Below are 12,098 nucleotides of genomic sequence, written 5' to 3'. Positions count from 1 at the left end.
CTCGAAGACCTCTTGGTAGGCTATAACGCTGGTAGTTTGTTTGAGTCTAGACAAGGCTTCTGACGGATCATCGTAGTCCGTGGGTCCAAAGCGTTGTAGGATAACTTTGGTGAATTCCTCCCAATTCATCGGTCCTCGATCCCTTGTAAACCAACGATACCATTGTAAGGCAAGCTTTTCGAGATGGAATGACGCTAGCTGCACTTGCTGCGTGTGTTCGATCCCTTTAAACTCAAAGTATTGTTCCGCTTTAAAAATCCACCCGGTAGGATCTTCATCACCACGATATATTGGAAAATTCAATTTGAGTTGAGTATGATGTTGAATTCTGTCAGTTGGCTGATTCTGGACTCTGTCAAAAACATTCTGATATCTTTCAAAACCTGGACGTGTGAAGGTGGCAGGACTGCTGCCTGACGCCTCTCCTCTCTCAAAGGATTTGCCTTCCCTGTCTGGTGGAGGATCTTGGCGGCTAAGTCGAAAGGCTTGTAGTTCGGCCATGACACCCTGTAATGTCGATGTAACCTGGGAAAAATTTTGTTTTATCTCATTCAAGTCGTGTTTCATCTCATTGACGTCTTGTTTCGTCTCATCAAAGCTGGACTCATGACGGGTTAAGATGTCAGTGACTTCTGTTCGGAATTCTGCATTTGATTTCGAACGTGTATCCATTAACCGAAACCTGGCTCTGATACCACTGATAAAAGAATTTTGGATAGTAAAGAAGAAGAAGAAGAATAAAGGTTGAAGAGTGTTTGAGTTGTTTATTCTATCCTTATTCCATTTCTTTTGCTACCTAAATAGGCTAACAAACATTACAACTGACAAGCAATGAAATAGCAATAAAACAGGAAATCCTAACAGAGTGGCTGCTAAAGATATGGAGCACCATACTAACAGCCTTAACTTATTTGACCAATTCTAGTGCAATAATACATTACACAACAATACTGCAATAATCCTTCTAACTTGGTCCAACCCCACGTGTACCTCAAGGCCACCAGGTCTGATTCATATCATATATTAAACTAACACTATGATGTTTCCATGTGAGGAGGAAACACAACAGAGAAAACAAATGAATCCAAGCTAACTTAGAAAACACATGGCGGTAAAGAAAAGTATTAAAAGCAACATCATTTTCTTTCTAAAAGAATAATAAATACAAGGCTGAGATCAGAATCCTATTCTAACTTGGAAACCAAAGAGGTAGCAAGTTCTCTTTTATTTCCTAGGATTATTGGGCAACATTATAAGCGATAAATAAGTTTTGTATCAAACCTACAATATTTTCTATTCTTCTTCTTTTCTCACGACAAAACAAGACTTAAACTTATGAGCTTTATTTTTATTGTGTTAGCTCCATCTCAAGGCTTGTTTGGATTTAATTAATACTTTATTTTCAGCAAGGATCCAGGACTTGTTTGGATTAGGGTTTGAACTTACTAGTAAATGTTTTGGATCAGTTTTTATAAGTGGGTCAATTCAACCTACAAGGACGGATCTATTATGTTTAATTTCTCGGAACTATTTAAACACATGTAAAGCTTGAATTTCCGCACCTTTGATGAATAATACTTCAGAACTTTTTAGTTTAGCGTGTGAGAAAGACTCTTGCATTATTTGGTTCTTGAACTAATCGAATCTGACTTATTGAAGATTAATTTGCTTCATGGCGTCATTTAACTTCATTGCAATAGTGATGGTACCTTAAAATAAATTTCCATTGTGTTACACTTTTATCATACCTCTTTCAGCTTTTTGAGATCAGATCTTAATCTTGATTGCAAGTTGTGTAACCACATGATTACGAGATTTGCATGTCATATATACTTTTTCACCTTTGTTGATTGTCAATACAAGTCTTTGAAAAAAGTGAAGAGAAATTAAAAGGATGCTAAGAACTTAAGAAAGACGTCTGATTTTTCCTTCTTTTTTCCGACAGAAATGAAAGACTTAGTAACTTGGAAAGCTTCCATGCAATTGCCATTTAGCCAGGGCGGTGTCAAAGTTTAGTTTCAGATGCCCGACTTGTAAGTTCTGTCCAAGAAATCCATGAAATGAATCTCCATGCAAGCATCTTTTTTCTTTCTTCGCTTTTTCCCTTTTTTACGCGCAATTTATAACCTTTTTTAAAAAAAAATATCATTTTTTGCTAGGAGAAATAAAAATGATACAAATATCTTTCTTTTCCTTAAAAATTAAATTTTTCAATTCCCTCCTTATTGTTTCTATCCTTTTCTTATATTTATCTCCCTCGTATATTATAAAAATTGATAATTGTATTTATCACTAATTATTCCTCGAATATCGTAAACATTCTGGATAAACTTATATAATTATTGTTGAAAATATCAATTTCGTTGCATTTGCAAGTCTCTTGTATTACGTAGCGCAACAGCATAGTCAAAATTCATACCCTGCTTTCTTCTGAATTATTGCTTAAATAACTGGAAACTTCTTCGGTCCGCTGTACGCTTTTGAAATTCTAGGTTATCATCATCCATTGAAACAGAAAAAAAAAAAAAAAAGAAAGTCATGCCAACATCTTCCCGGAAAATTAACTCACAAAATCAACCTCACAAATATAATTCAATTGTGATGAAGATGGATTTTGAAGGTTCAATTGTTTGTGATGTTAAAACAAAGAAATAATCACCCAGAAGGTGGTTGGGGAATCAATTAATTAACTCTAATCTAACACCTAATACCAGACAAAATAATTTCGTAAGCTAGCTAAGTGAACAGGTCCTTGTTACTTATTTCTTAATCACCAATTTCTGAATCACTAAAACCATCCCAGAAATTTCTAACTTAGGAGAAGCAGATAGATTTCCTTAAAAGTAGAGTTTGATATTGTGTTAGTGGTTGTTTTTTAAAGTGTTTTTTTCTCGGAAATGCTTCAAAATAATTTTTTTATTTTAATTTTTTCATCAACACATCAAAACGATTCGAAAACATAAAAAATAATTTCAAGCAAAAAATAATTAAATTTTTACCAAATAATATTTGGACCGTGTTCCTAAACAATACTCGAATTTGATCTGGATTAGATTTATAATTAAATCAAAGAAGATATTAACTCGGTTAAATTTGTTCAACCATATTAAATTTTTTTCAAATTTTTAATGATTTTATTGACCAGTTTAAACCTAGCTAAATCAATATCTTATAAAAAAAAACAAAATATTTTTATTCTAAGGAGAATAATTAATTCAAATTAATCTGATCATAAGTTATAAATTAACTCGAAAATTCAACAAATCAAACTCCTTTTCATATTAGTGGATATATATATATTGAGTCTGAAGCTAAATTAATATCTTATAAAAAAACAAAAATATTGTTATTCTAATGAGAATAATTAATTCAAATTAATCCGATAAGTTATAAATAATTAACTCGAAAATTCAACAAATCAAACTCCTTTTCAGATTAGTGGATATGTTAAGTCTGAAAACTATGATATTCCCATAGGTTCGAAGGAAACCATTCACACCCATGAATCTTACCAAAGCAACAAGAAAACAAGGGGATCGGTACAAAAACCGTAAAGAGAAATAACTTTCAAGTAGAAAAGAAAGACTCTTTTTCGGTTCCCTTTCTTGTGATTTCCAAGACATGGAAGGCAGGTCCCAGAACCAGCAAATCACATTATAACAAAAACTAAAAAATATCAGTGTTGTACTGTGAACTTTGAGTGTTTTCAGTGTGAATTAGAAAAATATTTATTGGGGAAGAGTTGGTTAGTTTCTGTGATAAGTTGTAGGTGATTTATATTTTGCTATTTTTTTTGTGGTGTGCGTGGCGTGTTGTGAGTTGCTGAATTATTTGTTATTAGTAGATGTTTGATGGCATGTCATTCTCCTGATTTGTTCAGTGAAGAGGGGTTGGTAGTTAGATACAAGCCTTACTACGATGTATCCGGTTGCTTGATAACTCTTGATTTTGGTTGATTTTGCACGGGGTGACAGTGGTTTTATTGTTGTTTCTCTTTGTTCTAGATAAATATAATTGCTCTATCACTGTGTTGGGTTAGTACAAGCGGCTCTGAGTTGTTTATTTTAATCATTTTTTTTTAATTTTGTTGGATTCAAAGGATAGATGAAGGATTTTGAGTCTGAGATTGGTTGGGTCTGGCGCCCCAACCAAACCTAGGTTATGTGGGTCTGGTTGGGCGCCAGACCCAGGTTGCCTGGATATTAATAATAATAATAATAATAATAATAATATTATTATTATTATTATTATTATTATTATTATTGATATTAAAAATATTATTATTTGTATTACAAATATTATTATTTGTATTATAATTAATATTATTAATTATTATTTGTATTACAAATATTATTATTTGTATTATAATTAATATTATTAATATAATAATTAATAAATTTTAAAAAATATTATTAATATTGAAAAACAACCATAGATTTGATTTGAATGGTAAAATTAAAAATTATTATTATTATTATTATTATCATTAATAAATTTGAAAAAAAATATATTATTATTGAAGAAAAACCATAAATTTCATTTGAAGAGATTAAAAACTATAAGAACTTGGGTTAGACGAGTTTATTATTATTATTATTATTATCAATAATAAATTTGAAAAAAAATATTATTACTACCGAAAAAAACTATAAATTTTATTTGAAGAGATTAAAAACTATAAAAACTTAGGCCAGACAAGTTTAATATTATTACTACTATTATAAATATTATTATATTCATTAATAGTATTAAATTTGAAAAAAAACTTATTACTTAAAAAAAAAAACATAGATTTTGATTTGAATGGTAAAATCAATTATTATTTTCGTTATTAACTTGGGTCTGACATCCCCTTCTAGACCCAAGTAACTTGGGGTTGTGGTTATTGCAACCCCGCTAGGCCTAGGGAAAGGCTCTGGGGTCCGGTGGTGCAGCCAACCCAAGACTCTTGGGTCTGTTCTTGCAGACCGACCGAAGGTTCTTGGATCTAGTAATGCAGCTAGACTTAAAACTCTTGGATCTTAACTTTTTTTGATATCTTTTAAGCCAAAAAAAGTTGGCTAATAGTTTATTTTTAAAAAGTATTAACATTAAAAAAAACCACATATAAGAAAAAATATTATTCACTTCAATAGTAAAATTAATTTTTTTACTCTTGATTGAGAAAAAATAATGCCTCAAGTTCCATTGTAATTCAGTCTGTTTCAATGGATTATTAGAACAATGGTATTTCTATCTTTTTAATTTTAGGAAATGTAAAAGATATTTTTGTCCTTGGAATTAAGGGGAAAAAAAACAAGGCATGGGTTCATAGGCGTTTTCATCTTTTCATGTAGTTTTTTCTTTAAATTTTAAATTCATTGAGGGTATTTTTATCTTTTTATATTGAATAATTAAATATATATATTCAAAAGTTGTTGGCTCGTGATCACCATGTGCCAGGACATGAGAAGCGTCCACAACCTTTAAACGGCACATGCAATGTCTTTCAGTGGCCGAGCTTGACCTTTCACCGTGTATTTGGAAGTGCCATCATATCCTTTCTTTCATGGTGCGACGCGTGTCAGCGTTGGATGAACATTTTGTCATCGGTGGCCACTTTTTTCTTCTTTTTTTCTCCCTCCTCCCTAAAAAATACATGTTTGTCCTTTTTATTTTTTGTATTTCAATTTTAGTCATTATTCTTTTTATTTCTATTTTTTATCTCGGTCTTTTTTTATAAATTTTTTGTTTGTTTTCAATTTAATCATTGAATTACAACTTGTCATGTATTTTTTTTTCTTTCAATTAGATCTTTATTTTTTTTTCTTGGCTCTTTTGTTAAAGTTTTATTGGTTTTCAATTTCACCATTCAATCTAAGTTTATGGTGTTTTTTTTTTTAATTTGATTCTTATTTTTTTTTTTTGTTAAAGTTTTTTTTTTAATTTAACCCTCCAATTGAATATATTTGATTGCCCTCTTATTTATTTTTTATTTCACCCTTGTTCTTTTGATTATAATTTTTTTTATTTCAAATCTTTCTGTGTAGTTAATTTTTTTTCATGTTATGTTCTCCTGTGGTTGTTAGCCTGGTCTAATTTTTTCATTTTTTTTATCTAATTTAACGCCTCCACTTTTTTTTTCCAAGGTATCATAATATTTTTTGAAAAAAATTCAATTAATATCATAATTTTTTACAGTCTAATTAAAATAAAATAAACTTATTAATCTCAATTTATATTATAACTTAAATAATTAATTTGCATTAACTTAATTTAGACATCATTTTTCACGAATAAAATACGGAATATTTGCATTACTTAATACCGACTTTAAAAAAAAAATACAGAGCCGTACTGTAGTAGCGCGGGCCCATATATATATATATAGCACTGGCCACCACACCGAAAAAAGTGAAATATATATTTATAGTGTACTACTATTGGAAGCTTCGTGGAAGTTGCCTCATGGCCTTCACACTCCATTTAAGTATCCTCCTTCTGCTATCTTTCGTCTCAAAACCCTTTCATTGCTTCTCTTCTTTTTGTCTTAATTATAGCCCTTTCCTCCTCTTGGGTCTCTATCGATCCTTCAGATTTCGCCATGCAACTCATAAAAAAACTCAGCCCGAAACGATGGTTCAGCTCCAAAAAAGACCGATCCGAGCTATCAAGATCAGAACCATCGTCGTTTAGCTCAGGTACCGCCTCCTCCGATGCCTCCGATTCCTCCATCTCTAACGTCAAGGCAAATTCCGCTGCAGCCAACGCTGGTTTTCGGACTCCTACTAGTGTTTTGCCACAAATATCGGGTGACTGGTCCGATATGTCGACCGATTTTTATTTCGAGTTGACCCAGGCTTTCAAGGTAATTGACAGAGATAACGACGGCCTTGTCTCGAGAAACGAGCTGGAGGCTCTTCTTACCCGGCTTGGGGCCGAGCCGCCCAGCAGCCAGGAGATGGCCGTTATGTTAGGTGAGGTGGACCTTATTAGTGTCGAGGAACTTGCGAGTCGTCTCGGGTCGGCTTGCGAGCCGGCTGGGGGTGACGAGCTGAGAGACGCCTTTGTGTTTTTTGATTCGGATCGTGACGGAAAGATAACGGCAGAGGAATTATTAAATGTTTACAAGGCATTTGGCGACGAAAAGTGCACGTTAGAGGACTGCAAGGGTATGATAGCAGTGGTTGATAAGAACGGAGATGGGTTTGTGTGCTTTGAGGACTTTTGTCGTATGATGGAACTGCAGAGATGATCATGATTATAAATTACGTGATGATTGTCTGTTGCTCTTGAAAAAATGTCCTTTCTTTTTCTTTTTCTTTTTCTTTTTTTCCTCTTTGGGTCTTATTTTCTTAACTTGAAGTGTTTGCTGGATTGTGTGGGGTTAGTTAGGGAAATGAGATCACAGAAGAGATCACAGAACAAGGATCATCCAATCGAACGGTTGTGGCTGGTTGATCTTGCTGAGAAAATTGTACTTCCCTCAATCGTATATAGGAGAAAAAAGAATTCCTATCATTATGTGTGTTGTGGGTTTTTTTTATTCATGGATGATGAGAATTTGTTGGCTAATCATATATTACTAATTTGCAAGATGTGGCTTTGATGATCATGATGATCACATCCATCATATGATCAAAGACTTTCTTCATATTTTTTTCAAATCCTAATTGCAAAATGATCATGATGATGTGGCTTGGGATTAGATTCAAGCCTGTTTTGCCTTGCATATGATAATTTTTTAAAAATAAAAAAATATTATTTTAATATATTTTAAAATAAAATAATAATTTAAAAATAATTATTACTGCATTAATTTATTATTAGTAATGGAAATTCCATCCATCCTGCTGGTTTCAGTGTTGTTTGTGAGTATCGAATTAATTCTAATGCTAATATATCTAAACTCAAATTGAAATTTATAGATGTTTATCTGTGCAATATTTTAACTTATCTAAAGGACTAAATATTCATCTTTTATTGTAATTTATGAATTGGTATTTATGAAATTATTTGATTCTGATAAAGATTTATCGATATATAATGAGTTATTGAAATGGTTAGAGAATAATATAAATTATATGTTGGATCTTACTTAACACCTTAAATTTTTAGGTTGAGATGATTTTTTGACATAATATCAGAGTCTTGACAGTCACGAGTTTGAATCTCACTATCCCTATTTATTTGATAAAAATTAAATACAAGGTAATGTAGGTTCATGCAAGTTTTAAGCCCAAAAAGCTTTCACTTAAAGTCTTAAGAGAGGTGTTAAAGAATCTCACCTAAGATAATTCTTTGACAGAAATATCATAGCTCCGAGTGTTTTAAAGAAAAAAAAAAAAAAAAAAACTTTGACTCACCATGTTTCTCAAGATTTCTAATTATTTCATGTTTTTGCATGTTTCGATTTGGTCAAAGGAAAATGCTTGAGATTGCTCTGTGGATATTTTTCAAACCATATTTCAAAGGATAAATTTTAATCTAAATGCAGTCATTTGCTTCTTTTTATTTATTTATTTATGATTTTAAATACTTTACAAGATTCCCGTCTTGAGCAGTTTCTATAATTATACTAATTAAGCTGCGTTAATCATCCATTGATTCAATTTTTTAAACATCCATTACTCAATTAATTATTCCAATTAAGTCTTTCGGTTCTTTCATGTCACAGTCAAAAAGGAGGTACGTAGGAATGTCCAAGAAAATATTAATTTTGTAGTGTTCTAACTAAAGAGAGAATATTCTTTAAACAAGAAAAAAAAAATTGAAATCTGATAATTATTAAGTAATAATTATATTATTATGAGCAGCGTTATTCGTGCTGACAATGTTTGGAGACTTTTATCTGTCCATATTAGCTTCTGTTTTAATCTATCCGATATAAAAACAAAAACAAAAACAATTTCAAAGTAATTATTTTATTATTTTATAGAAACAAGAATGAATGGTCGTCGTCTCCCTAACAAAGCCATCTTAACACAAAATAATTCTATCATAATGTTTTTACTACAAAAAAAAAACTAAGTTAACGTATCAATAATTTATTAGAAAATAATATAAATCATATCTTAGAACCTCATTTAATAGCTTAAGTTATTGGGTTGAGATGATTCTTTGATATGATATCAGAACATTGATGACCAAACGGTCACGAATTCGAATCTCACCATCCTCATTTATCTGATAAAAATTAAACACAATGTAATGTGGACCTGTGCAAGTTTCAAGTCCAAGGGGCTTTTACTTGAGTGAGTGTGTTAGAGAATAATATAAATCATATCTTGGAGCCTCACCTAACAACTTAATCTATTGGGTTGAGATGATTCTTTGATATAAATCAATTAAAAACACATTGTTCACTTTAAAACTAAAAAAAGCTAGAAGTATTTATTCTTCACATGTTCATATATTTAGATTATAGACTAGGAATCTTGATGACTAATAAAGAAGCATACTCTCTTGATCATTATTGTAACTTTCTTAAAACTTCTATCATAATAAGATTTATTTATGATAATGATTTATATAATAAAAAATAAGAAAAGCTAAATAATGATTTTTAGACACTTGTAAATACCCATTAAAATTTGAAAATGTTAAACGGGATACTCTTTAGATTTATGATGTAATTAGATTAAAAAATTTGAAATTCTGAATTGTTCAATTATTATAATATTTAGTTCTCAATATATAAGCTTTTAACAAATGTTAAAGGATATTTTTAAACGTAAACTAGATCATAAACAAATTTCATAAATACACACACATACACATTATCCACTGCGGGAAGGTATTTGAGATGTCAATAATATTTTTGTGAGCATTTTTTTAAACAACAGCCGTGAACTCATCAAATACCAAATTGACCTACTCGAAACCCAAGCTGATTAAAAAAAATTCATAAGATGATGTTGTCTGAAATTTGTTTTTTGTTTTTTTATATAAAAAAATAGATTTTAAGCAATGTTTTTTTAAATGTAAGAAAAAGAACAGGTTGTGGGGAACTCTTTGATGATCTCGGAACCTTCTAATCTGATTTCTTACCTGACCCGAGTTTGAAATTAAATGACGTGGAAGTTACTATAACGTGATCCAAATAATTTGACGGGTCTAAAAACAACCCTAACAAGTATTAAAAAAGCGGGATTACTTTTTAAAAAAATTCAGATAATATTTTTAAGTATTGAGACGACAACATATTGAATCACCCCTAGTCAACTTGGGTTAACTCTTAAATTCACGACCCGAATCTTAGACATGACCACAATGTGTTAAACCGGTTGACAAGTTGTTTCTTTCTTTCCCCTTCTCTCTTTCTCTCCATGGTTGAGACTTTATTGAGTTGGGGCGAAATGAAATTCATAATTAAATTGAAGAGTTATTAGAAAATCAGGGATTAAATTGAAAGAAGAGGGTTTGCGCTTGAGATGAATTTTGGCACTCAATTGAAGAGTTATTATAAAATGATGGACTAAATTGAGAGAAGAGGGAAAAAACATGTCTTGCGCATGTAATGCAAGCACTAATGTGTGAGAGTTGCCACAACATGACCCAATCAATTCAGCAACTCCAAAAGTAATCGAGATGCTTGGTTAAAATATTGGTTAACTTTAAAAAAATTCAGGATGACATCTATTTTGTTTTGTAATATTGAGATGATGACATATTAGATCACTCCGATCAACTTGAGTTAATCATCGAATTCATGACTCGGGTCATGGATACGACCATAATGCACTAACCTAGTTCGCCAATTGTCTCTTTCGTTTCTCTTCCCTTCTTCTCTCTTTGTTTGGACATTCATTGAGTTTGAGTGAGATAAAATATGAGACTAAATTTAAAGTTATTAAAGAATTAGAAACTAAATTGAAAGAACAGGGTTTAATCTCAAGTGGGATAAACTAGGGACTAAATTGAAGAGTTATTATAGAATCATAAAATAAATTAAACGAAGAGGAAAAAATGTATTTGGCATGTGTAATACATGTGCTAGCATGTTAGAGGAGCCGCCACACCAGGGAGACATATGCGACTTCCTCCAAGCTCTATAGATGGTTTTTTTTTTTGTGCATTTGGAATTATCTTGGCAGAGGTTTCCTTCCAAGGGGGCGCATGGAGGTTTTAGAGCTTAGCTAGAAGGAAAAAAACTATAATAAAAAAATCCAATAAATTAAATTTTATGATGATAGGTAATGATAAAAAAAATTAAATTTTGATTATTCTAATTACAAAAATGAATAATTTGTACTCTTAGCTATATTTTCTAGATGTAAACATAAAACTGATATATAATATCAATTTGTTATGAAAAACATAATTAGAAATATTTTGATCTATTTAAATAATAAAAAGAGATTATGGAGTGAAAATAATAAATTGGGAAGTAGGAAAAACATTACTTTAAATACATTATATTTATAATATGTATCAAGATAGATCATGAAATTTAATTTTATCAAATAAATATTTGTAAATTGTTGATTTTTTTTTAAAATAAATTTTTATAAATTGATACTAGGACTTGAATTTTATATCCGCTTCTCTTGTCTTTGAAAGAGCACCACCAAACTATAAACTTGACTTTTGTCTTCATTTTTCATGTTCGTTTTTTTTTTGGAAATATATTTTTTTTTTATGGAAACGGTTTTATTAAAAAAATGAGTTATTTTTTATTATTTGGATATATGAATTTTTTTTGTGTATAATAAATTATTTTTATTAATGATAATAAAATGAGAAAAGTTATGATATGATATTTGTAACTGAGATAATAATGATGGTGATGATAATAATAATATTTGTGATGATAATTGAGATAATAATAATATTGATGATATTGATAATGGTTGTTGTGGTTTTGATAATGTTGACAAAATAATGATGAATGAAAATAGTAGTAATAATGAAAAGAAAATTGATGCTGTGAAAGTAATGGTGTGAGAGAGTCATTATGAGATAATAATAAAACAATGATTATATTAATAATAAGATTATAATTGTGGTGATAATAGATGGTGGTAGGGTTGTAATAGAGAAATGATGATGATAATAATGTTTATAGTGGTGTTAGCAATAATAATTAACGTGGTTAAATAATGTTTATAAGTTAATAA

The 12,098-nt window shown here is 30.4% G+C and overlaps 1 protein-coding gene across 1 annotated transcript; it reads left to right on the top strand.

The window, feature by feature from the left end:
• The first annotated feature begins 6,440 nt into the window (after nt 1–6,440).
• LOC7464117 (probable calcium-binding protein CML36) lies at nt 6,441–7,500 on the top strand. Its single transcript, XM_002323226.4, has one exon. The coding sequence runs from the start codon at nt 6,584–6,586 to the stop codon at nt 7,232–7,234; it is 651 nt and encodes a 216-aa protein (XP_002323262.1). The 5' UTR covers nt 6,441–6,583; the 3' UTR covers nt 7,235–7,500.
• Nucleotides 7,501–12,098: the final 4,598 nt, after the last annotated feature.

This window comes from Populus trichocarpa, chromosome 16, assembly GCF_000002775.5.
Source record: "Populus trichocarpa isolate Nisqually-1 chromosome 16, P.trichocarpa_v4.1, whole genome shotgun sequence".
Lineage (NCBI taxonomy): Eukaryota > Viridiplantae > Streptophyta > Magnoliopsida > Malpighiales > Salicaceae > Populus > Populus trichocarpa.
The sequence above is the reverse complement of the archived record's forward strand: the minus strand, read 5'-3'. Positions and strand labels throughout refer to the sequence as shown.

What these genes read in the sequence shown, in the direction of transcription:
- LOC7464117 (XM_002323226.4), top strand. Translation starts at nt 6,584, where the DNA reads ATGCAACTCATAAAAAAACTCAGCCCGAAACGATGGTTCAGCTCCAAA.